The sequence below is a fragment of the Sebastes umbrosus genome, chromosome 6 (assembly GCF_015220745.1).
Source record: "Sebastes umbrosus isolate fSebUmb1 chromosome 6, fSebUmb1.pri, whole genome shotgun sequence".
NCBI lineage: Eukaryota > Metazoa > Chordata > Actinopteri > Perciformes > Sebastidae > Sebastes > Sebastes umbrosus.
Genome location: NC_051274.1, coordinates 2,213,586 through 2,240,317, shown reverse-complemented (window position 1 = coordinate 2,240,317; position 26,732 = coordinate 2,213,586). Strand labels below are relative to the sequence as shown.

General features: G+C 44.0%; 1 protein-coding gene across 2 annotated transcripts in view; it reads right to left on the bottom strand.

Annotated features, from left to right (window-relative positions):
* The window catches only part of lamb2 (laminin, beta 2 (laminin S)), a 76,018-nt gene that overhangs the window by 4,668 nt on the left and 44,618 nt on the right, over nucleotides 1–26,732 (bottom strand). The window contains exons 13-35 of one of the 2 annotated variants that reach the window (XM_037772241.1): nucleotides 24,863–24,942; nucleotides 21,680–21,815; nucleotides 21,415–21,573; nucleotides 19,758–19,885; nucleotides 19,544–19,676; nucleotides 19,239–19,431; nucleotides 18,751–18,894; nucleotides 17,782–18,013; nucleotides 17,398–17,567; nucleotides 16,153–16,188; nucleotides 13,529–13,753; nucleotides 13,190–13,407; nucleotides 12,961–13,057; nucleotides 12,455–12,636; nucleotides 12,174–12,364; nucleotides 11,714–11,898; nucleotides 10,577–10,818; nucleotides 9,482–9,685; nucleotides 6,056–6,200; nucleotides 5,739–5,946; nucleotides 5,517–5,658; nucleotides 3,408–3,584; nucleotides 3,163–3,322 (exon numbers count right to left, since the gene is read on the bottom strand). In XM_037772241.1, coding sequence (XP_037628169.1) covers nucleotides 3,163–3,322; nucleotides 3,408–3,584; nucleotides 5,517–5,658; nucleotides 5,739–5,946; nucleotides 6,056–6,200; nucleotides 9,482–9,685; nucleotides 10,577–10,818; nucleotides 11,714–11,898; nucleotides 12,174–12,364; nucleotides 12,455–12,636; nucleotides 12,961–13,057; nucleotides 13,190–13,407; nucleotides 13,529–13,753; nucleotides 16,153–16,188; nucleotides 17,398–17,567; nucleotides 17,782–18,013; nucleotides 18,751–18,894; nucleotides 19,239–19,431; nucleotides 19,544–19,676; nucleotides 19,758–19,885; nucleotides 21,415–21,573; nucleotides 21,680–21,815; nucleotides 24,863–24,942 — 3,787 coding nt within the window. The remainder of the gene's footprint in view (nucleotides 1–3,162; nucleotides 3,323–3,407; nucleotides 3,585–5,516; nucleotides 5,659–5,738; nucleotides 5,947–6,055; nucleotides 6,201–9,481; nucleotides 9,686–10,576; nucleotides 10,819–11,713; nucleotides 11,899–12,173; nucleotides 12,365–12,454; nucleotides 12,637–12,960; nucleotides 13,058–13,189; nucleotides 13,408–13,528; nucleotides 13,754–16,152; nucleotides 16,189–17,397; nucleotides 17,568–17,781; nucleotides 18,014–18,750; nucleotides 18,895–19,238; nucleotides 19,432–19,543; nucleotides 19,677–19,757; nucleotides 19,886–21,414; nucleotides 21,574–21,679; nucleotides 21,816–24,862; nucleotides 24,943–26,732) is intronic. The other variant, XM_037772242.1, reaches the window with a different exon arrangement.

The following is a 26,732-nucleotide window of genomic DNA, read 5'->3' as shown; positions in this document are numbered from 1 at the left end:
CCACTTTCACTGATCCTTTTGTTATAGCTTGTAAATTGAATGATTTCTTTTCAAGTGTTGGTGCATCTCTTGCCAAAAAGATAGTCAATACAATATTAATCCACTAGATTATATAAAGGGTTCTTTTCCATCTCTTAATAATTTTGATCTGCCTGATTTTAAGGAGGTAAATGATATTATATTGGAGTTTAAGAAATTGGCTCCAGGTCATGATGGAATATGCACCTCCCTAATCAAAGAAGTTAAGACCCCTATCATTGAGCCTTTAACATTCATTTTTCATTATCCATGGAAAGTGGCATCATACCTTCTGAACTAAAAAGGGCCAAAGTTATCCCATTATTTAAAACAGGTGATCCAGGATCCTTTACTAACTATCGTCCAAATTCAGTTCTACCATGCTTTTCAAAGATTTTGGAAAAACTAGTGTTCAAAAGAATCCAGGAACACTTAAACACTAAGGGTGCTTTCACATCAGGGACCCGGGCCAGTTTGTTTGATTAGTGTGAACGCTCCGTACCATACTCGGGGACGGTTTGTCGATCCTTACCTGGGTCCACTTGAAAAGGTGGTCTAGAGTACGGATCATGTGTACTTGGGTACGGTTCGCATCAGGTGTGAAAGCCGACCATACCGAAAAACGGAAGTGGACCGCTATTTAACGCGAGTAACGTTAGCAGTTAACGAGTACTTTTGAAAGGTCAGCCTTTTTTCAACGCCGCCGGTCTCCAAAATCTGTATACATATAAAACTGTTTCATATCTATGTCTGTATCTGCGCGCAGCATGCAACTGCAAGAACTGCATGGCCGTGGATGATACAGCAGGAAAGCAGGCGAGAGGTTCACTAGAATATAAACAATAGTAAGCGATGGGGTCGGCTGATGTTTGTTATTTTATTTAGCTGATTTAATGGTCTGTCTACGAAGAACGAGAGCCGATCAGCAGCTCAGAGAGAGGGACAGGTCGGGGGGGAGACAACGTGTAGAGTCGTCCTATTTTCACATCAAACTCGGTGAAATAAGAGTTTAATAAGACCAAACCAGAGTTGGTGATTGTTGGAGAGACTAACGATGACGTGTTAGTGAGTTTTATTTCGTTTCTGTCCAGTTTGAATGAAGTCTTTTACGATGCTCCTCTACTAGAACAGCTGACCTCAACATGAACAAATACACTCGGGCAGTTGTTTCGTACTCGGGTACGGAACAACTTTACTAATGTGGAAGCTGAGCGGCGAGGGGGGGCCATCGTACTTGGGCACGGTACGGATCAATCGTACCTAATGTGAAAACACCCTTAAACACATACAATATTCTCTACAATCATAAATATGGATTCTGTAAAAATCATTCAACTTTTATGGCCCTTTTAGAACTTACAGATAGAATACATACAGTGCTGGATAATAACAAGTATGCAATAGGTATATTTTTAGACCTTTTGAAAGCTTTTGACACTGTTAATTATAATATTTTGCTATCAAAAATGTATTATTATTTATACGTAGCTCAGAAATGATATTTTTAACAGAAATCAATATGTCTTTATTAATGGCCATGAGTCAAAAAGAAATATAATGAAATGTGGTGTTCCTCAAGGATCCATACTGGGACCTTTATTATTTCTTATTTATATAAAGGAATTGCTGCAGCATCTAACATCACATTCCCATTGTTCTTTGCAGATGACACCAACCTTTTTGCTTCAAATAGAGATTTGACAACTCTCATTAATGAACTAAATTCTGATCTTCACAACTGCTCAATATGGTTTCAAACAAATAAGTTGTCATTAAATGTCAAAAAGTCTAATTTCATGTTATTTGCAGGAAATAAAAAATATGATAGTGAGCAAATTAAACTCTATATTCATAATGAAGAAATAATCAATGTTTCATCAATATGTTTCTGAGGTATTCTGATAGATGACAAACTCTCTTAGAGAAATCAGGTTGGTTTTATATAAGGTCACCAAATCTTTTGGAAATCCTGAGAAAAATAAGCGCTTTTGTACACAACACATGTCTGTTAACATTATATTATATTTAAATTTATCCATATTTAACTTACTGTAATTTTGTTTTCCGACTTATCTGAACAAAATATTGCTGATACAGAAACAGTTTATTAGATCAGCAACTTTTTTGAATGCTACAACACCAAGTGCACCACTTTTTTTAAAATTACAGTTATTGACTATATTTGACATCAACATTCTTCAAACCTGTACATTTGTCTTTAAGGCGAGATATATGGATGCAGATTTACCTCATTGTTTTAGATATTATTTTGTTAACAACTCTCAATTACATAATTACCAGACGGGCTGATAATCTTCATCTTCCTCTGTATAAAACATCCCGTGATCAGTTTTCTATCAGATTTCATGGAGTTATCTTATGGAATGAAAATGTCCATTTAATGAATTCCTCTGTGTGATTGTCTGTGTATAATAAGAGACTTCGAAATGCTCTGCTGACAAAAACATATGATTTGGGAAAGAACTATGACTTAGAAACTGTAAATGTGGCGATTACTCCTGCTTCTTTGTATTTTTTTGTTTTGTTGGAACTTTGCTCCGACACTTTACACTGTATACACCATTACACTTTTATATGTGAAGTGTTTTGAACACTAATATCTAGAATGTATCGGTGATTTTTGTCATGATAGTTATTTTTACCTGTTGTATGTCCTTTGGGTGTGGTTTCTTATATAACGCCATTATAGGTTTCTACCCTCACACGTATTTTACATTTGTTTCATGTGAATTGTATTTTATTGTCGTTTTATATGTGTGAAACAAATAAACATAAACATACACAACTATTGCCTATGTAAAGGCATAGAGGAGTAATGTCTACCTGAGTCTATGATATCAGCATTAATATATCATCATCAACTATTGTCTATATAAAGATAAAGAGGAGTAATGTCTACCTGAGTCTATGATATCAGCATTAATATATCATCATCAACTATTGTCTATATAAAGATAAAGAGGAGTAATGTCTACCTGAGTCTATGATATCAGCATTAATATATCATCATCAACTATTGTCTATATAAAGATATAGAGGAGTAATGTCTGACCCATAAACCCTGTCTATCTCTTCATCTACACACACACACGCACACACACAGATATATATAATAATAATCACCTGCTAGCCTCTGCAGCTTGTTCTGGGCGTCTCTCAGTAGCTCCTTTGCTTCATCTCTGAGGCTCTCTGCTCTTTTCTTGGCGTCCTGCACAGCTTTGGCCTTTGTGTCGACCCGCTGCTGCACCTCATGGTATTTATCTGTTAGCTGGCCGTCTAGAATCTGAGGACAGGAGACAGGAGAGAGAGTTGTCTTTACCGCTGTGTGTGATTTTAACGAGGACAAGTGTTCACACACAGATACAGACCTGCTTGGCTTCGTTGGCCTTGTCTCGGGCCATGGTGGCCGTCTCTTCTGCCCGGGCCGCTGCCATGCTGTTGTTGGCCCGTTTGGTCTTAAGGGCGTTGATGTCCCGTCCCAGCGTGCCCAGGCGGTCCATGGCATCAGTCAGGTCCTTCTCGCTGCTGGACGTCTCTGACTCAATCTGAGGGCAGAATGCAAAGTGAATTGTATCGTGACAGGGTTTGCTTGTGTTGGATTAAGCATTATGTTTTCATTATGTGTCAGTATGATGATACAATCTGTGTTTTTTGAATGCACATTGAACATAATTTTAGAGAAATCATTGACGCACTAGCCTGTCTACATATGGTTATCATTGTTACTATGTAATGCTGTATAATAATTATTATAATAATTACCGTACCTGTAAATTAAACCTGCATTAACAGACTTTTTAGCCACTCGGGGACGGCGGAAAAAAACACTGACATATCATCACCTTTAAAGTTGATATGACAAACTTGTTAGCAAACAATGACTTATTTACACATCTAGCAGATTTGAAGTTGTGTTTCTGGCCAATGATGAATGTCAGTACAATATTCACACACTTTTAGCTCCTGAAGGAAATATTTAGTCTCTTCAGCTGCTAACTGCTCCACTATGTTCACTGTGGCAGAAAACAACACTGATGAGAGCAGTGAGACTGAACCAAAACAGTAAGGTTGTGGGCCGTAAAACCAAAACAATGAGCTAAAAGACGCTAAAAAGCTGCGTGGGACTGCAGAGTTGGCTGATAATTCTCTGTAGGTCACTGCAAGATACACCTTTCACATTACACACACTCATCCGATCCATTGTTAATATAAAAATGAGGGCTGTCAAAGTTAACGTGTATTGTTCGTTATTATTATTATTAACGCAACTTGTGATTTTTAGGTTGTAGCGGCTCAGTTTTAAAGCTAGAGTGAAGATACTGGTATCATCTGAGAACCTGATGAATCCATCGGTTGTCATGAAGGAGGTTAAATAACGCTCTGAAGTTACGCTAAATTTTGACGAGGAAAAACTGTCATGTCCATTTTCAAAGGGGTCCCTTGACCTCTGATCTCCAGATATGTGAATGAAAATGGGTTCTATGGGTACCCACGAGTCTCCCCTTTACAGACATGCCCACTTTATGATAATCACATGCAGTTTGGGGCAAGTCATAGTCAAGTCAGCACACTGACACACTGACAGCTGTTGTTGCCTGTTGGGCTGCAGTTTGCCATGTTATGATTTGAGCATATTTTTATGCTAAATGCAGTACCTGTGAGGGTTTCTGGATGATATCTGTCATTGTTTTGTGTTGTTAGTTGATTTACAATAATAAATATAGACATACATACATAAAGCAGCATAATTGACCCTCCAATGTTGATAAGAGTATTAAATACTTGACAAATCTCCTTTTAAGGTACATTTAGAACAGATAAAAAAATGTGCGATTAATTTGCGATTCATCCTGATTAACTGTGGACAATCATGCAATTAATGGTTATTAAATATTTGAATCAATTGATAGCCCTAAAATATTGATTGTAGCAGTTTTAAAGTCACATTTTCATAATGGATAATAACCTAGTTAATTAGAGGAGAGATTCATCTACAACATTTAGTGAAGGGGTAACAGGTATATAACAGGACAAGCATCAACTATATGCATGTACACCTGGCAGGGTTGGACAGAAGATGTCTTTGTGTCTCCTAATGCTGTTCTTCCATGTCAGCGTTCCAGCCTTTGTTCCTCGTGTGCCTCTCTTGTGTTTTTTGATCCCTTTGCTTGCCTTGGACTGATTACCTGTGTACTGAACCAATCTGCAAGCAAAGACGCTTTATTATACCGTCCTGTGTCTGGAGTCCTGCTATCGAGTCCTTGTCTGCTGGCCCAGTGTGATATAAAACACTGATTATTCCTTAACTTTGGTGAACAAAATATCTGCAACAATGGTCCAACTTTAAATCTAAGCCTAAACTCTGAGCACCTGGCCACACACTGAGTGATTCATGTAGAACAACCTGTACAGGTATGGCTATTCATACTGTGGGGCAGTAACACACACAAACACACACACACACACTGGATGGTTACCTGTGCCAGTCGGGCTTCAGTGTCTCCGATGTCCGCTTTGGCTCTGGCTATGGCCTTCTCTGCTGACGTCTGGGCGGTCTTAGCGTCAGCCAGGGCCTGTTTCACCGTCTCTGCTGTGGCTTTCACCCCCTCAGCACTGTGCCTGAACAACGATGAGCGGTTTTAGACACGATGAACACACATGGACTGCTCTTTGTTAGTGAGTGACTCTATTCTCACTACCTTGCCCTCTTGGCATCCAGCAGCAGTTGCTCTGCCTTGCGGACATCGTCCTGCGTCTGCTGCAGGATGGCATCCACGTTGGAAAGGCTGCGAACCCGTTCCTTGATTTCATCGGCGAGATGTCTGATCTGGAGGGGTGAAGCAGGGATGGAGAGCTCCAACACACGGTTGGCCACTGCCTCGATGCTGTCTGGGTCTGCGCCTTCCTCTGGGAGAGAGAGATGGGACAGGTGGCAGCGTTGACAACGTGACTACTCTACATGTTCCTGGTTAACTCATCATCATAATGTCTGAAGCCAGCAGACTGTCTGACTCACGGGTGAGGAAGTCTCTGATCTGTTTGATGAGGTCTCTCAGGTCATTGTTGGAGCGCTCCACTTTGTTCTTGGTGGCGGTGGCTTTGTCCAGAGCTGCCTGGGCTTTACCCTTGGCCTCCTCTGCCTTGGTCTTGGCGTCTGCCACCTGAATGAATGCACAAATATATAGAATATAGAAGGAGGCAGAAAAGGCCGACAGACACAACTTATTCACCATAACTGTGGCTTCTTAAAGGCATTTTAGAAGAATTGTTTATGTGATAAAGTCTTCCGCTTTAGTTATTTTAGTGCGCCCACTTGCACATATTTCCCAGAATGCAGCTGCACTGCTCACTCAAAACACACTGAGGCCCAATTCCAATCCGGCCCCTCCACCCTCCCATTCCGTGGCGGAGTGAACTCCGTTTGTAGTCACACTAACAGCTCAATGAAGCTCCTTCTTTAAGGTGGAGGGTAGAAATACAGCAGACAATTTGGGACGCACTTCCCTCTCTTCAGCAAGGAAATAAATATTAGAATCAGAAATACTTTATTGATCCCCGGGGGGGGGGGGGGAGGGAGGGGGTTTTGCAAAACCTCAGCCTGGCTCTTCTTTGCTTCTTTGGTGCTCTGACAATGTTCCCCAACTCTGAGGAGTGTTTTTTCCAGCAGGACAATGCTCCATGCCACACAGCCAGGTCAGTGAAGGTGTGGATGAAGGACCCCCATATCAGGACCCTGTCATGGCCAGCCCAATCTCCAGACCTGAATCCCATTGAAAACCTCTGGAATGTGATCAAGAGGAAGATGGATGGTCACAAGCCCTCAAACAAAGCCCAGCTGCTTGAATTTTTGCGCCAGGAGTGGCATAAAGTCACCCAACAGCAATGTGAAAGACTGGTGAAGAGCATGCCAAGACGCATGAAAGCTGTGATTGTAAATCAAGGTTATTCCACCAAATATTGATTTCTGAACTCTTCCTAAGTTAAAACATTAGTATTGTGTTGTTTAAAAATTTATATGAACTTGTTTTCTTTGCATTATTCCAGATCTGAAAACACTGCATCTTTTTTGTTATTTTGACCAGTTGTCATTTTCTGTAAATAAATGCTCTAAATGACAATATTTTTATTTGAAATTTGGGAGAAATGTTGTCAGTAGTTTATAGAATAAAACAAAAACACATACCAATAAATAGTAAAAACCAGAGAAACTGATAATTTTGTAAATGATGTAACTGCACGCATTTATAAAAATTCAAGAATAGTGTAAAATAAGAATATTAGTTTAAATGTTCTGTATAAATAAATGCAGTGTTAATGCTGGAGCAAACCAGATTATTGCATAGCTGAATGAATGCACTACATTATTGTACTGTTAAGTCAGTATTCCACAGTTGAAGATATAATAAATGATGGTGTTATAGCTCCTGATAGGGTAAAAAAGAATAAATATATGTTGTATGTATGTATACTCTAGACTAAACAAGGGTATATTTGATCCTAAATACAATCTATTTACGTTATGTTGTTGACAATAAAGTAGAATAAATTAAATGTCTATCAGTTTGAGCAGTTTACAAGTAAATGTTTGTACTGGTAGTTGCACGTCGTCAGTAAGGGCAGCTGGTTAAGTCGGCATCGATGCAGCTCGCTGTTGGAGGGTTTTATAACTCACTTCCACTCCCCGCTAACTGGTTTGGAATGGCACTTAATATGGCGGACCCTCAACGCGAATGTGCAAACGGAGTGGAAGTAGGTAGAGAGAGGGTTTGGGGGGGGGTTGGAATTGTGCCGAAGTCTGAGTCTAACGGTACATGTCCACAGGCTCCGTGCTTTCCACGCTCCCCATTCATTGTCTATGCTAGCAGCCGCGCAATGCATTCCGGTAGCGTGGCGTCGCGATTCGAGAGACTAGGCGTCACGACGCCCGCTCCTTATTTGCATAAAGTTGAGGTCCTGGCTACTTTATGCAAATCACGGGCATCACGCGACTCGCCGCCTCTCGAAACTCCCGATAATCTTTTAAACTAAACGTTGTCGAGCCAAAATAAAGACAGATTCAGCAACTGCATGGATTATTTCTCGCCTCAAATGTTTTCAGAAACACATTTCAGTGAACTATTTACGTGAAATAAGAGAAGAAAGTTTCCAAACGAGCCTCCATACTGGTTCCGGTTTGAAAGCTGGGAGCAGCAGCCAACGGCGGGAAAGCGTTCGTCCAATCAGGAGCTGAGTGCCTTGTTCCTAGGGACAGCACACCAAGCGTCCAATGTTGGGAAGCGTCGCGTCCCCTCGCGATAAAAAACGCCCCTGTGGACACGTACCATAATTCCTCACTCCATTCTGAGAGGTTCAGTCCGTGGTGTGCTGCAAAGGGATGCTGCAACTAAATGAAAGTGAACAACTATGGATTTGAATTAGTGTAAAAGTATAAGAACTCCACAAAGTGTCAAAAATAGAAATAAAAGACACTTTAAAGGGTTTCCCTTTTAGAGCTAGAGTTGGTGATCTTCTTCAAATACCTTTTTGACAAAAAGAAGAAACAAATCTGGTACCTGTGGCTCTCAGGACTGTAATAAACCGTCCAAACATTTAATTTGGCCGGAATGAAATGATTGGACGGACTACCTGCCTGTCTACCTGTCTTCCACCAGCTGCTAGCTTGACAGCTGTGAGTACTAATAGCAGCCATGTTGGTTGTTTACGTCCATAATGACAATGTTGGGGAGTGTCTTTGGAGGGAGGACTGAAGGAACGGACTGTCTACCTGTCTACCTACCGGTCTACCTACCTACCGGTCTACCTACCTACCGGTCTACCTACCTACCTGTCTACCTGTCTACCTACCTGTCTACCTACCTACCGGTCTACCTACCTACCGGTCTACCTACCTACCTGTCTACCTACCTACCTGTCTACCTACCTGTCTACCTGTCTACCTACCTACCGGTCTACCTACCTACCTGTCTACCTACCTGTCTACCTGTCTACCTACCTACCGGTCTACCTACCTATCTACCTACCTGTGTACCTACCTAATGATAATGTTCTTAATGGGAGTGTCTTTGGAGGGACAGACTGTCAGTGCTGATGACTTGGAGACTTTCTCTCTAGATTTAGGGACTTCTGGAGCTAGTGCTGCTAGCTGCTTTCATTGGAGAAGAGTTGGCATCACTGGGCTGGTTTATAGGTGGGATTATGTTTTTAAATCTAGTGTACTCTTGTTATAGTTTCCCAACATGACCGACCCTAGCTTTAATGTGAAGAAGGAAAGGAACATATAACACTAGATTCAGCTAGAACATCTGCATTCCATTCAGGTCTAATGACAAGAGGACAAAAAGCTTCTTCTGCCTCCTCTATAATGATGATTTCCTCCCTGTACTGTATAATATCAGAGACATGTTGCCATCAGTACGTGGTGTTGCCTGACAGATGTCCATACCTTGGTATAGAGTCCCTCCACCTCTCCCATAGCCTTGTTCAGCTCCTTCTCTGCGTGTTTGGCTCTCTCCAGGGCGTTGTCAGCTACTGCTACAGCGCCGTTACAGTTTAGGCCTCCACAGTGACGGTTCCCTTCATCGTCACGGCAACCTGCACCCCCACAAGGACTTTCCTCACAGGGAGCATCACCCGGAGCGCCGCAAACCTGTTGGGACAGGTGAACATGTGAACTGTTATTCGTATGGAAATTATCAGGCAACAAATACACATTTGGTCAATACTGAGTTAAGACCAGCGTGTGACTTTGTGTTGTTCTCTTTTATCATCTAAATAAATATATTATCATAGAGGAATGTTTTCATCATACCGTCATTCAGAGAGACAGACAAGGCTAGCCTTAGCTACAGCTACAACTAAAGTGACCTAGCTGCTGTCTGTCATAGAGGAAATATTCATTTTGATAAACCAACATCTTCATTTTGGAATTCCACACAATGAACTCAAGCAGTAGCTAAATTCAATCATGATGGGAGATATAACTAGATCAGTGGAGTAGCAGTTACTGCCATCTCAGCTTTGGACTGTAGTGCTTTTAAATCATATATTTAAATGTATATTTGTAGGTTCATTCAGTCTTGTGAAGTGCTCATTCCATGGGTGGAATATGGTCTAAATGCAAGTCTCCCTCAAAAATAATCCGAGGCACCCTGTAGTGTTTGAACAAAATTAAAATGCCTTTATTTTACATGGCAATGATTGTTTAAAATGACCAACATTAATGTGAATTTCAATACAAATAGTGGACAGAGACAAAGCACAACAGAGATACATGTAACTCCTATGAACTATGGACAGTAAAAAATAGGAATAAAGTGTATTATCTTAAACTAGCGGACAAGCTGAAAGAAGATTATGTCTATTGATGCTGTGTTTTCCCTTGAGGGCTTAAAAAGGAATTACAACTGATTTATCCGTCATGCAGTGTACCAGCAGGCCTGAAAAAGTTTCACTGCTTCTGTAGTTGCTCTGGGCCTTTGTATGTCCGTATATATATATAACGTTATCACACTTTATCAGTACTACCAGCTTCTCAAACCTTCTCATTGATCTTCTTCATGTCCAGGCCCTGTGCTCTGGTGTTGAGGTCTCCAAGCGCACGTTTGTTGGCAGCATTTTTACGGTTGAAGTCGTCCTTCTTGGCGTTGATGAGGCGCTCGGTGCGGCGGCGAGTGTCTGCAGATTGGCTGACCGTGCTGGGCCTGGTGGTTGTTGATTGATTGGCACGCTGCTCAGCATCTCGAGACTTGTTGTAGGAGCTACGGATGCTGTCGTACGCGCCTAGAGGGCACACACCGCATATCAAGTTAATCCAACTGGTGCTGGAGTACATTCAAGGATTATTAGGGATTACAGATGCTTGACTCAGTGATGAACAGGGGAAGAGGATTAGGAATAATGATGCTGCATGCGAGGTAGGGAGGCTAATTTTGAAAAATGTTCTTAACTGTTAATCGACAAGATTTGTGCCTCGCATGCAGCGGTGCGCCAGCTGCAGGGTATGAGGACAACAGACAACTGAGTCCCTAGTTCACCAGTACGGGAGCGTTAATTTAGCAGGCAGCCACTTTCCCAGTAAAGGTCTCCACCGCACATTTAGTTCTGTTTAGCAGGTTGTCCGCTGTGTGTCTGCCCAGTGTAACGACACTCTGTCTGCCTGGATTAACGATAGCGATTGTCCTACAAACAATGTGTGTGTTTGTGCTACATTAGCAGCTGCTAGCATTGCCGGTGGCTCCGTGCCCGCTGTAGCCACACACATACACTCTGTCAGCGGGGCGTAACTTCAGCGGGTTTCCGACCGGCTGTGTTGTCGGTGGGGTTCTAGCTGTGAACGTAGCTGTAGCAGACAGTTTATTTGTCGGTGAATAAATGCTATGAGGCTACATCTCCTCCGCTCAAGCGAGCTATAGACGGGAGCCAACTTCCTGTATCTGTAACGCTGGCTCAGACTCTTAAGGTGGACCAGCTTTTCCCTTTCAAGTGACGAGTTTTTCTCAGCTTTTTAATTGATTATTAATATTTCTTTTAACCGTTTTAACCGTTAAGCGTTAATCGGTTGCGATGCTTAATGTCGGTTAACGGTTAAACGGTTAATTATTAACATCCCTACTGTGAGGGATCTTGAGTAGGAACAGAGTGTGGACAGTAAGAGGGTGAATGGTTGAATAATCACCCAGGAAGTTGGAGTTTTTTAGGACGTCCAGTTGTCGGTGCAGCTGCTCTGAAGTGAGGTTCAGTTCTTTAGCCTCTCTCTCCAGAGCACTCAGCTCCTTGCTGGCCTCAGAATTGCTGTCCTGGACGATGGTTAGGTCTCCCTCCAGACGGTTTAGGGTGTCAGTGGTCTCACCGATCTGCGCTCTGCAGGGCAACACAACAGCTTGTTGGGGGATGTACATTATAATCCTGATATGATTTTAAATCTACTTTCAAATTGAATAAATCTGCTAAAAGGGAGATTTTCTTTTTTTCAAAACAATTCCAAAATCAAGTATCATTATCATTATTGTTATTATTATTATTATTATTATTATTATTATAATTATTATCTAGACACTGCGACCTAATGTGACAAACAGAATGACTTCAGATGGATATTTTCACTCTTATAATGCAGTGGGATGTAACAGCCGTACCTGAGATCTTCAATGAGCTCCATCAGGGTAGCGACCGCTGTAGCGGTGGCGTTGCGTGCGTTGACAATGCCCTGAGCTTGTGCCAGTTTCAGCTCCAGGTCTCTGAAGGCCTTTTCATAGGCCCCAGTAAGCCCAGTGGTCTGAATCTCGTGGGCACGCTCTGCCAGAGCCTTGGTACGCACCACAAGGTCCTGATCATGAGACAACATTGTGGAGAGAAAGATTATGGTTGTCTCATAATCAGTTATTCAATATATCACACTGCTGACTGAGGACCACACCTGCACAATGCGATCCCAGTCCCCGAAGCACTGGTGGCAGGGCTGACAGTGGGGGAACTGGCCAGAGAAGCCTCTGGCACACTGGTCACAGCGGACACCCGACACCCCCTGCTGGCACACACAGTGGCCGCTCACCCGGTTGCACTGAGAGGCCTCAATGCCACGCCAGTCACAGTCACAAGCTGGTGGGAGGAGGAGGAGGAGAAGGAGGAGGAGGAGGAGGAAGAGGAAGAGAAGGAGGAGTAGGAGTAGCAGGAGGAGGAGGAGGGGGAGGAGGAGGAGGATGAGGAGGAGGAAGAGGAGGGAATATGGAACAACAGGACTGAGCTTATAATGAGGACATCACATTTGTTTACACATACGTATCTATGTAACTGCTGTTTATTGATTATGAGGCTCTATACTGGACACATTCACTTCTGCATTGAATCCTTTGGTCTCTTCATCATGTTCATAACTACTACACCGTTTCGTAAGAGAATGCATGATGTCTCCATGTTTCTAACCTCTGCACTGTGTCCTGGGGTCTCCCCAGTAGTTCTCCTGACAGTCTGTGCAGGTCTTCCCACCAAAGCCGTCACGACACTGACACTGCCCAGTGAACTGCACAACAGAGAAAAAGAAAAATAGAAGCACGACGCGTGAGTGTCTTTAGTTTCTGTTGAGGTGAATGAATGCAGCGCGTCATGAGATGTGCTTCTCATCTGATCCTGTTCAGGTCCAACTGTACCCTACCTCGTTACATGAGGAGGTGACTGAGTTGTTGGGATCACAGCCACAGGGTTCACAGCCCCTCCCGCTGGCCAGGTTCCAGTGGTTGGGGGCGCAGTGGTCACATGTCAGTCCAATGACGTTTGGTAGACACTGGCACTGCCCTGTGGCGCGCTGGCACACGCAGTCCTCACGCTCCATACACTGGCCGCGGTCAGTACCCAGGAAGTTACATGTGCACTCTGAAGGGCAAAAAAAGCATGCATCATCATAATAATATACATAATAATAATAATAACAACATTAACATGCTAGCCAGAGCTTTTTCTTTTTGTAGATTCTTCCAGTGAACGTGTCACTCACTCCTGCAGTTGCGTCGGGAGGCGTCTCCGAAATAGCTGCTCTTGCAGACGCCACAGACGGCGCCCTCGGTGTTGTAGAGGCATTTCCTGCACTCTCCGGTCCGCCTGTCACAAGCCTCCATGTCTGACATGTCTATGTTGTTGTTGCACTGGCACGGCTGGCAGCGCCCTCCGCGCTGAGAGGGGTTGCCATAGTAACCCGGAGCACATTCCTCACAGCGGGCTCCTGAATTGGGAGAAAAAGCAAAAAGGAAAGAGAACAAGAGTTAGAATGAGATAATATGATAAGTACATAATTGCTACTTTCATTTGAACTGGAACAATAAGACCGGGTGAAGTGCTCTACAGGATGCCTCAGGATGTTTTTACAGTGTATGAAACAACAGGAAGCAGAAATCTTGTGAACGTACAGCAGCACAATCAATCAACCGGTAGTCTGGGAGGAGTGGACCCTCCTCATGTGGCCCAGACTGGGACTGAAATGGTTTCAGTGGATACTCCCATTGATAGAAGCATGTTAGTCTAAAACATGGACATGATCATATTAATACAGTAGGTTACTAGAATCAGTTGAGTTATGCATCACCACTCAGTGGGGTTGGGTTAACCAGCTCTCATTAGTGAGTGTCTTCGGCATCACAGCCTTCTTCAGGAGCCATGTTACTCTACTTAGTGATTACATAATAACCTAGAACATTAACATTCTGTGATGTTTCCATGATGTCTCAGTCTGCTTCAGGAAAGCCCAGACAGATGTAACCACGACGGACACATCCTGGTATCAACTACTGCTATATACACAGCTTCAACAACAGTAGGAGGACTACTGGATTCTTTAGTCAGTGAACCATTATTTGAGTTGTTTAGCTGTTTTCCCTCTCTGTTATATCTTGTTTGATGTCCCTTCAGGTGAGACTCAGAAGAAGAAATACTTGTAATAATATTTGAGTCCAGAAAGAGAACAGAAGGAAATTGGAGAAAGAAGGAATGAGAAGGTGGGGAGAGGTAGAGAGTCGGGCTGTGTTGGCAGAGAGAAGGGAGGGTGAGATGAGAGAGGAATAGAAACTGGAATCACGGCCTCATGGTGGTATTCCTCCTCCAACTAGTCAAGTGTCAGTTTACATCCATGTCTGTCCAACATGTCCTCACTTCATCATTTTATCCTGTTAGACATTTGTGTCAAAGTGTCATAAGTAGCATACTGTATGAATTCTTCAGTTATGGCCAAAAAAACGTGTTTTGTGAGGTTTCAGTGACCTTGACCTTTGACCTTTGACCACCAACATCTAATAAGTTCATCCTTGATTCCAACTGGACATTTATACCAAATTTGAAGAAATTCCCTCCAGGCGTTCCTGAGAATGTACCGACAGACGGACGGACGGACAGACGGACGGACAGCTGACGGACAGCTGACGGACTGCTAACGGACAGCTGACAGACAGCTGACAGAAGCTGACGGACAGCTGACAGACAGCTGACGGACGACTGACGGACAGCTGACGGACTGCTAACGGACAGCTGACGGACAGCTGACAGACAGCTGACAGAAGCTGACGGACAGCTGACAGACAGCTGACGGACGACTGACGGACAGCTGATGGACTGCTAACGGACAGCTGACGGACAGCTGACGCACTGCTAACGGACAGCTGACGGACAGCTGACGGACAGCTGACGGACGACTGACGGACAGCTGACGGACTGCTAACGGACAGCTGACGGACAGCTGACAGACAGCTGACAGAAGCTGACGGACAGCTGACAGACAGCTGACGGACGACTGACGGACAGCTGACGGACTGCTAACGGACAGCTGACGGACAGCTGACGGACTGCTAACGGACAGCTGACGGACAGCTGACGGACGACTGACGGACGACTGACGGACAGCTGACGGACTGCTGACGGACAGCTGACGGACAGCTGACAGAAGCTGACGGACAGCTGACGGACAGCTGACGGACGACTGACGGACAGCTGACGGACTGCTGACGGACAGCTGACGGACAGCTGACGGACGACTGACGGACGGCTGACGGACGGCTGACGGACAGCTGACGGACAGCTGACGGACGACTGACGGACGACTGACGGACAGCTGACAGACAGCTGACGGACTGCTGACAGACAGCTGATGGTGCTCCGACAGGCCAGGCTCAGTGTGTTCATCCTGAATGTGGGACTATATTGTGGTATTCTCTGTGAGATCACTGCTCAACAAGCTGACCCAGAGTCAGAATCAACCCAACACTGGGTATACACCTGTTCCTCACACCTTTATAGCTTGAAGGGTACTTTCTTATTTTACACTATCAGTCTGTATAATAATGATTCTGGGCCAGGTCCTCGTACTGGGAACATTTACTCAGACCTGGTTCATTGAACCACTTCTGATATCATTTCAGTAGCCTTTAGTGCCGTATGAAGCATGGGCAGCCACAGAAAAGCATTGGTCCTTTGAGCCAGGTCTCACACAGGGGCAGGAGTGCACTGTGGCACAGCACCGCTGATGGGGGGGTGCTGAAGCCATGCATGGGTGGGAGGATTGGTAAAGTGGAGGGTTGGTGGGAAATAGAGGAGGAGGAGGAGGGGGAGGGATGGGGGACAACCATCATTACTCACGCTTAAAAATGGTCGCCCCGGAGCGTTTAACAATCCCTGTACCAGTAATACAGGGGAGGGAGGAAATGACACAGGTTACCATTCACCACAGCCCACTGACAAACATCAGTCCTACCTCACATCTATCCTTCCCTCTGTCACAGTAGGTAGCAGACTGGAGCTTTATCATGAACATGTTCAGAGCTGTTCTGGAGGAAGATGACCTCAGTGGTTGACTAAAGACATGAAGCTGTAATAAAGATGGACTCTGCTTGACTCGCCTGATAATAGGGATGTATATTCGTAGGAATTCTGATGACCCCCTGACCTTTCCTCCAGCGCCACCGTGGAATCTCAACAAGAGTCTACAATCATGCTAGCAACTGTATTTAGAAACAACTGCACAGAGCTAAATGCTAATGTCACCATGCTAACATGGACACAATGCTAACATCTTTAGCAGATATAATGTTTACCATCTTCACTATCTTTGTTTAGCATGTTAGCATGCTAACATTAGCTAGCACCAAAAACAAGTGAGGCTGATGGGAATGTCATCAGTTTTCTCTGGAGTTGCCAACGTCAGTCGGTCGCTCCACCGCAGAATGACCTGCAATCAAGCTGGAGGTTCAACTAGTGACATCATCACGTCAGACCTGGATCAGCCTCAGCTCTACTTTGTGTTTAGTACTAACACGATAAACTAAGATGGTCATGGAACATGTGAACATTATACCTGCAGCAAGTTAGCATGCTAACGTTAGCATTTAACTCAAAGCACTGCTGTGCCCAAGTCCAGAGCTGCTAGCGTGGCTGTAGACTGTAGTCTGGGTGGTTATTTCTACTGTAACATCAGAACAAAACTCCAGCTAGCTACAAACTAAACGATTGATGCACTGAAACTACATGAGGTGAAATATCACTATTTAGTCTCTCTTTTTTAATATAAAAAGTTTCTCTCAGATTAAAGTGCCCTTTCTCTTGATAAAACACATTGCAGAAACAACTGGACTCCACATATTTGACTCAGATGAGGTTTTGTAGTAGTTTTAAAGTCAAACACTAAAGTACAGTATAGTATGATGAAGCAGTGCTATAATGTTCAGGTGTTCACAATGTCACTCGTTCTATAGGAAATGAATCACCCACGCACACATCTGGATACGCCGATGATGTCATTAGCATCACTTGCTGAGGATGAGGAGGAGAAACCATGGATGTATGAAGATAAAGCTAAGGACTGATGGAACAGCCCTGTCTTATTACCTGTGTAACCCTGGTTACAGTTGCAGATGATTTGTCTGTTACGGTTGTCCTGGTAACAAGATGCAGCAAAGTGGCGTCCACTGTTGGGGCCGTCTGGACAGGGGCACGGGCGACACTGACCACTCGATGCTTTGCCCAAAACTGGGTTACCATAGTAACCATTGGCACACCTACAGAAATGAGAACATGAACTGTAACTAACAACTCAAGTAGAAGCATGTATAATGAGCACTTTTCATACTTGTTGTGTTATTACAGTATATGATCAGAGGAGGATGAACACTACAAAGTCTTTAAATCCATTTCTTTATCCCCATGATGTATTTTATGTTTAATCTGAACCTGATCTCATGCAGCTTGGTCCCCTTCACACTGAAACATCACCTGTCACACTTGTCTCCTCCAGTGCTGTCCCTACAGTTGATGCAGGCTCCGGTCCTCTGGTCACACTTGTTGGCGTGTCCGTTACATTGGCAGGGTCGGCAGCTGGGGAAGCCCCAGTGACCCGCCTGACATCCGTCGCAGCGCTGACCAAACGCTCCGGGACGGCACTGGCACTGACCGGTGAACTTGTCACAAAGTCGAGTCACAGCGCCTTCCAAGCTGCAACCGCAGGCTGGACCGGGGGAGAAAAGGAGATAAGGAGAGGCGTATAGGAAGGAGGTTGATAGCAGGAAGTGAAGTGGACAGGAGAAGGAATCAAACAGAGGAAGTGAAAAGAAGGATGGGGAAGAAATCATTTAAGTAAAGAGGATTCTGTGTACTGAGAGACAGTAGAGGGCGCTAGCAGCTAGCATATAACTAATCAAAGGCTCTGCACATTAAGTGTGTCTAAACTCAGTTTACTCTGCAGACCTTTGTCACTAGAACTTGTAACTAGAATAAAAGAACAAAATGCAAAAACAAAATTACCAATATTGTCAGTAGTGTATCAGTAGATTAAAGAGTTTTGATTGAAGTGAAACTGCTTCATTAGCTGTTGCCGTGTCTGCACCGTTACACCGAATTCACACCAAGCAGCGGCGAAGTGCGGCCTGCTGCGGCGGCCGCTCTCGAGTTCAGTGAGCTGCGGCCGTTTGATTCTGAGGTAAAATGCGGCCAAACAAAAGTTGGGACTTTTAGCGATGAAATGTGGCAGCCAATCAGTAAACACATCCTGTGACTCCTGTGACATGTTGACCTGTATTACCTGAAGCTGCACTTTGCCGCTGTCTGGTGTGAATTCGGCGTTAAGGCCCTACTAGCTGACCCTTCCACAGAACGTTTAAACATCCAAATCCAACCAGAGAAGGGGCGTAAAATATACACCATATCCTCCATCAACAGGTCTGGATTTGTAGCAGAGGTCCTCACCTATGCAACCTGACGGTCCAAAGCCGTAAGTTCCCGGAGCACACTGGTCACAGCGTCGACCGATCACATTGGGCTTGCACTGGCATTGGCCCCCGCGGACGTCACACATGGAGCTGATGGACCCCTGAGGGTCACAGTTACAAGCTGGAAGAGGACAGAGAAGAACAGGCATGAAGTCACTGAACCCTAACATATGGGAACATGCTGCACAGTGCATTCTGGGAGCAAAGGGCTGATGACTGTCAGGCTATTGGGATTCCTTATTTGTTTTACAGGTCAGCTTAAAGTTTTCCTCACTTTTTGTGTAAGGAACTGGTCAAGCAAATAAATCAATTCCACACATCATTAATAATGTTAACTTGGCTGATCCCAATAATGTTTTCCTTTCCTCCAGAGGGAAGTCAGAGGTCAGGGTAAAGGTCATGTAACCCACTGCATTGTAAACATCATGACCGCCATTCAGGCCCAATAAAGCTTCTTTCACTCACACAGCGCCCCGTCGTTTATGATGGCCGACATGCTGGTGATTAGCTTGGCACAGGTGTCACTCATCAGCGGACGGGTTACACTCTTGGCCCCCTCGTGGCAGCGGTACCGCTCATACGTCTGCTTCCTGATGTTAGAAGCTGGATCCCCTGCGTTGAACATCTCCATGGAGGAGTGGCGAGGCATCAAGGCGATCTGGTGCAGAGGACAGGGAGGGAGGGAGGGAGATGTTTGTGGGATGAAAACTACAATTTCTTCATGACTCAGATGCTCATTTTAGAGGAGTGGAAAAAGAAAGTCATCTTACAGAGTCCACAAGGAGGAGAGCGTTGGCCGCCCCGTTGAGGATGCTGTTGGCATCCTGATAGCGTCTGAACTCAAAGCGGAGGCTGTAAGTCACGCCTCTCTCCAGACACACAGCCTGAGGAGGGACCACGAACCTGGAGCAACACAACCAGCACACATTCAGAGTGTGTGTGTGTGTGTGTACGTGTGTGTGTGTGTGTGTGTGAGCCACAGACCTGGCTCCAGCTGGAAGGGAGACACTGAGTCTGTCATCATCTGGGATGGTGTTTCCACAGGGGCTGCTGGTAGGAATGGGCCCCGGACGGATCACGGTTATACGCACCTCCTCCCAGTCTCGGGGCATCTGGGTAGAATCAGTGTTAACATGCAGTCAGAAGCATACCCATCATGACATATGAGAAGGGGAGGAGGACCGTTACAGAGTAATGATAGCTACCTGGATGATAGGAAATCAATCACAAATGCTTTGGAAAATATTTAACATAAAATAAAAAATATACATGCTTTATAGGAAAAGGGTGGAAACATGCAGAACCACCAGCATGTTCCTTCACGTTAAGAGTTAGTGTAGCTTTGTCTGTACAGGGATAGTTGAAGAGTGAAAAGAGCTTATTGAAATGTCAAATACAAAGGAGACGGTTAGCTTAGCTTAGCATAAAGACTGGAAACAGCAACCAGTCTCTTTCCAAAGGTAAGAAAATCTGTGAAGCAGCACCTCTAAATCACTAAGGGTGCTTTCACATCAGGGACCCGGGCCCAGATCCGAGTACACTTGTCCTCAAAGTCCAGTTTGTTTGATTAGTGTGTGAACGCTCCGTACCATACTCGGACACGGTTCGTCAATCCGTACCCGGGTCCACTTGAAAAGGTGGTCTGGATTACGGATCATGTGTACTCGGGTACGGTTCCCATCAGGTGTGAAAGCCGACCGTACCAAAACACGGAAGTGGACCGCTATTTAACGCGAGTAACGTAATCAGTCAGAGAGTGGTTGTGAAAGGTCAGGATTTATTCAACGCCATCAGTCTCCTCCGAAATCTGTATACATATAAAACTGTTTCATATCTAAGTCTGTATCTGCGTGCAGCATGCGCCGATCTCATCCTCTGAACTGCATGACCATGACTGATAAAGCAGGAAGGCCGGCGAGAGGTTCATTAGAATATAAACAATAGTAGCCGATGGGGTCGGGCGATGTTTGTTATTTTATTTAGCTGATTTAATGGTCTGTCTGCGAAGAACGAGAGACGCTCAGCTGCTCAGCGGGCAGAGAGAGAGACAGCGGGGGGAACAGAGTGTAGAGTCGGTATATTTTAACATCAAACACGGTGAAATAAGAGTTTATTAAGGCCAAACCAGAGTTGGTGATTGTAGGAGAGACTAACAACGACGTATTGGTGAGTTTCATTTAGTTTCTGTCCAGTTTGAATGAAGTGTTTTACGATACTCTGCTGCTAGAACAGCTGATCTCAACATAAACAAATACACGTTGATGATGAAGTGTACTCAGGTACGGAACAACTTTACTAATGTAGAAGCTGAGCAGCGAGGGGGGGCAATCGTACTCGGGCACGGTACGGATCAATCGTTCCTAATGTGAAAACGCCCTAACTAACATGTTCTATCTACACAAGCCTATGTGTAAAATGTTGGGGTTTAATGAAGGGTTATATGTACGGGTCGGGTGCAGTGACCCGACCTCTGGAGTCTTCTCGTCACTGTGAGTTTGAAATATTCCAGCCAATAACCAACAATAGGAGATATGAGAGTGGTATCGATCTTCTCATCTAACTCTCAACTAGAGGATGAATAAGCATCTGAACTCTTCCTTTAATCGCTTCATTGTGATCAGAGATGCAGAAACACACAGACCTGAGACTCGTAGCGGAGGAGCAGGTCATATTCCATGGAGTAGGGGATGTTACTGATGAGGAACTCCAGGGTGCCGCCCTCAGGTACCCGGGCAAACCCAATGCCCGTCCATGTGGCGGGGCGACCCTGCTGGTGCTCTCTGGTCTCTAACGTACAGCCCTGAGAATACACAGACGTATTCACATATACTTTTGACTATATTTCCATACCAACGCCACAGAACCACTCCAATATTTAAACGTGTGCTGATGAAGAATACCGGTACCTGCCCCATTTTGGCTGACCCAGCTTCATACAGGAAGTGATCCAGAGCCATGAAGAAGTATCTAGACTCCACCTGCGTACACTGGCGTCCTGTCATGTGACTGCGGCAGCGACACTGACCGCTCTCCATGGAGCAGCTACAGAGAAGACATAAACAGCTTTAAGTCATGGTCAATGAAGACAAGATTGGGAGTGCAGCACCGGGGCAGGAAACTCGGTGTTGGTAATGTTGAAGTAAAAATCCAGGTGCTCTTCATGGATGGGGCACGTTGTCAAATAAAAATAAAAAACAGAGACTGTCCAACTTACTGTGAAAGGAAGTCCTGGGTATAGGATGGCAGTCTAGAAACATCCGAGGCACTCTGATTGTGAAGTAAAAATCCTTTACCAAGACATGGATAACACCCAGCGTACTAGCTACTGTTGGCCGTGATCGTACAGTGGCCAGTTCTCCGCGCTGGGTGTTATCCATGTTGTAATAAAGGATCTTTAATTCACAATCAGGATGCTTTCACATCAGGGACCCGGGCCCAGATCCGAGTACACTTGTCCCCAAAGTCCAGTTTGTTTGATGAGTGTGAACGCTCCGTACCGTACTCGGGGACGGTTCTTCGATCCGTACCCGGGTCCACTTGAAAAGGTGGTCTGGATTACGGATCATGTGTACTCGGGTACGGTTCGCATCAGGTGTGAAAGCCAACTGTACCGAAACACGGAAGTGGACCGCTATTTAACGCGAGTAACGTTATCAGTCAGAGAGTGGTTGTGAAAGGTCAGGCTTTATTCAACGACACCGGTCTCCTCCGAAATCTGTATACATATAAAGCTGTTTCATATCTATGTCTGTATCTGCCCGCAGCATGCGCCGATCTCATCTGAACTGCACGGCAGTGGATGATACAGCAGGAAGGCCAGCGAGAGGTTCCTTAAAATATAGACAATAGTAGGCAATGGGGTTGAGTGATGTTTGTTATTTGATTTAGCTGATTTAATGGTCTGTCTGCGAAGAACGAGAGCCGATCAGCTGCTCAGCGGGCAGAGAGAGGGCCAGGTGGGGGGGGAGACAACGTGTAGAGTCGTCCTATTTTCACATCAAATTCAGTGAAATAAGAGTTTATTAAGACCAAACCAGAGTTGGTGATTGTTGGAGAGACTAACGACGACGTGTTGGTGAGTTTTATTTAGTTTCTGTCCAGTTTGAATGAAGTCTTTTACGATGCTCCGCCACTAGAACAGCTGATCTCAACATAAACAAATACACATTGATGATGAAGTGTAGCTACTCGGGTATGGAACAACTTTACTAATGTGGAAGCTGAGCGACGAGGGGGGGCAATCGTACTTGGGCACGGTACGGATCAACCGTTCCTAATGTGAAAACACCCTAAGAGTGCCTCGGATGTTTCTAGACTGCCATCCTATACCCAGGACTTCCTTTCACAGTGAGTTGGACAGTCTCTGTTATTAATTGTTACATAAATAGCTTTGTTATTACAGCAGCTGATATTATACGACTAAGCTGGGTGCGTAACATTTTGTTTCCAGTGAAGCTCCTTCTAAATCTAAATCATTACTACCTTATAACAAGACAAGCTAACAACAGTCTACAGTCATGCTAGCCGCTCTGTGAGGCTACGGCAGTGTTTTGAGCTAAATGCATGCTAACATGCTACGATAACAAGATGTTGAGCAGCTATAATGGTTACCATGTTCACCATCTTAGTTCAGCATGTTAGCATAACATTAGCTAATTAGCACTAAATGTCATTAGTTTTGTTGTTGACACATTTAAATGAAGAGCTGGTGATGGCACTAGACCAGGGGTCAGCAACCTTTACTATCAAAAGAGACATTTTAGAAAAACAAATGATAATAATCTGTCTGGAGCCGCAAAACATTTGATCATTGTGATGAAGGTAACACAGTTTATAGTCTAAGTCTATAGTATATAAGTCTAATGCAGTGAGGGTCCGAGAGCAAATGTACTACGGAATATTAGGGCCACATTGAGGGAAAAAACATCGGAGATTTCGAGAATAAAGTTATAACTTTACGAGAAAAAAAGTCGTAATATAACAAGAAAAAAGTCGTAATGTTACGAGAATAAAATCGTAATATAACAAGAAAAAAGTCGTAATGTTACGAGAATAAAGGCATTACTTTACAAGAAAAAAAGTTGTAATATTACGAGAATAAAGTAATAACTTTAAGAGAAAAAAAGTCGTAATATTACAAGAATAAAGTCATAATATTACAAGAAAAAAGTCGTAATGTTACAAAAATAAAATCATAACTTTACGAGAAAAAAAGTTGTAATATTACGAAAATAAAGTCATAACTTTACGAGAAAAAAAGTTGTAATATTACGAAAATAAAGTCATAACTTTACGAGAAAAAAAGAAAATAACACATGTAATTACTGCTTTATAAACTTACGACTTTATTCTCATAATATTATGACTTTATTCTCGAAATCTCAGATTTATATTTTTTCCTCAATGTGGCCCTAATACTCCGTTGTACCGTCGTACCATAGACCTACAACAATGATAAATAAAAATGAAAATATACACAAAAAAAAAACGTTATTCATTTCCACTTATTTTTTTAAAATCCACAGGGAGCCACTGGAGAAGGGCTAAAGAGCCGCAGGTTGCTGACCCCTGAACTAGAGGAACAGTTAAAGGATGTACCAAACGTCATGGCAAACCATCCAAATGTGACCTCATGGTGGTGCTAGAGGAAAAGTCAGGGGATGACCAGAGTCAGTGGGATTCATCCTCTGGGGACCATGACTGTCTGTCAACAGATGGTACAGTTGCTGAGATATTTCAGACCAAAGTGACTGACAGATCTACACTGCCATGTAGCTAAGGTGGCTAATAACGCCAAAGAGTGAGCCCATCATCATCATCATCATCATCATCATCATCATCATCATCATCATCATCATCATCATCATCATCATCATCATCAGGGAGCTGAATCAGTGTACGAGGTTTAACCACCTCTAGTGGCACAGAACATGGATCCATGAATTCATTAATGTGACAACAGGCGTAACAATTATTGCTAATATATCGGAGTACACAAGGCTGCTGCTGCTATTCTGGGGACAGGAATTAGTTTCTGAGTGTCATGTGTGAGCTGTGAATCAGCAGGATTAAACTACAGCGTCACTCACTGGTTGTCCAGAGCTCCTCCGATGTCACACTCACAGCCTCGGCAGCCATTCAGGTCGTGGCTCAGAGCCCAGTGTTCTGGCTGGAGACAGGAGGACAGACAGAGGACAGAGTGACTGACAGACAGACCGAAGACATAGGGACTGACTGACAGAGGACAGAGTGACTGACTGACAGAGGACAGAGTGACTGACAGACAGAGGACAGAGGGACTGACTGACAGAGGACAGAGGGACTGACAGACAGAGGACAGAGGGACTGACTGACAGAGGACAGAGGGACTGACAGACAGAGGGACTGACAGACACAGGACAGAAGAACCAGCTGATCAGTTGTCTCCAGACAGTCCTGGTTGTCCTGGGGAACTTCCACCACAGTCAGACTGTCTAACCCAATAAAATGACGCTCATAGCTGCTACTATTATTATTATTATTATTATTATTATTATTAATATTATTACTGCTCCGTTCCTTTCAACTGACACTGGGGCATTTTCCTCACGTTCAGAAAGAGCTGACATGACGATGTCAACACTGGATTTTTTGCAGTCAGCAATTTCACTTTTTATACTTTTGATGTGTTTTGGCTGATGTATTTGGACTAAATGTGGTTCCTCTCTTAGTGTTGTAGAAGAATCTGGCCACTTTGTATTTACATCAATCAAGTTGAAGTTTGTGGACCAGGCTGTGTCATCCATCCCTCTACAGCAGGGGTCTCCAACCTTTCTTCCTCTGAGAGCTAATTTGACAAAATGAAAGTGGCCGAGAGCTACACATAATGCCACCAAGTTGTACATCGCCAATAGCAGACATCATTTCTGTCTATTACAGTCCCTCCATAGATGAAGGGCTTTGTGCTTCGTTAGGATGTGATGATGATATTCTCCGTTCCTAAACTGCTGCCAGACGGAAAGTCCGGTGAAAAGTTGCTGTGTACTTTGGTGAAGTGGCTCTCGATGTTACATCTTTTACTGACTGACCGCTTGCACCGCAAATGAGACGCACACACATTTGTCATCACCCATTCCTCATTAAAATAGTATATTTGTTGCTTTTTATTGACCTGGCTATTTTCTGCGGTCATTGTCAGATCTGATGTACGCTTGCTGGTCTGCTAACATCGCCTGATGTTACTGCGTCGCTGATGTCATTTAAAATTTAAATTTGAAAGCAGCACAACTTGTTTAATTGTTGGCCGATTGGCAAATAATCATTTTGTGTCAGAAGGAGGCGTGATGTATGTGAATTTGATTGGATAGATATTTAAACTGGTTTACAATGTGACTTTGTGTTATCAAATTTATGTCCATATTCTTGTAACCTGTAGTGAGCCACTCGGACTTGTGGGTCTCCAACAGACTTGTTGGAGACCCCTGTTACACTAATACTGGTCTGTGACCAGTCTGTTAGACCTGACAGCTATTTGGAAAGCTAACAAGAGAAAGTGTGAGGCAGTGATCACATTAACTGTTTCATCTTCTTTTTATGGGATATTTATACTGATATTTTTACTATTATCTATTTTTGTTTTAAATACACTTTCAGCACAGTGACAGTGAGAGGATTTTTTAATTCTGTCCAATGTTGACATTACACCATTTCTACGCAGGGCTCATCAGACAGGATCCACTTTGGGACCAGGTCCAGGCCCTGACCATTTTAGGCCGGCTGTAACTCACACCAACCGGACAGGCCTCAGATCCCTGGGCTAAATTTAGACACAGGACCCAGGCAGGAGCTCACATTCCTGCCTTACTATTCCTGGCTGAGGAGGCTGATCAGCAGCTAACAGCTTGGCTTCTGGGCAGAGAGAATGGGAGGAAAATATAAAGAGTGAAGAAGATCACTGTCACTTATTTAGGAGGAAATAAA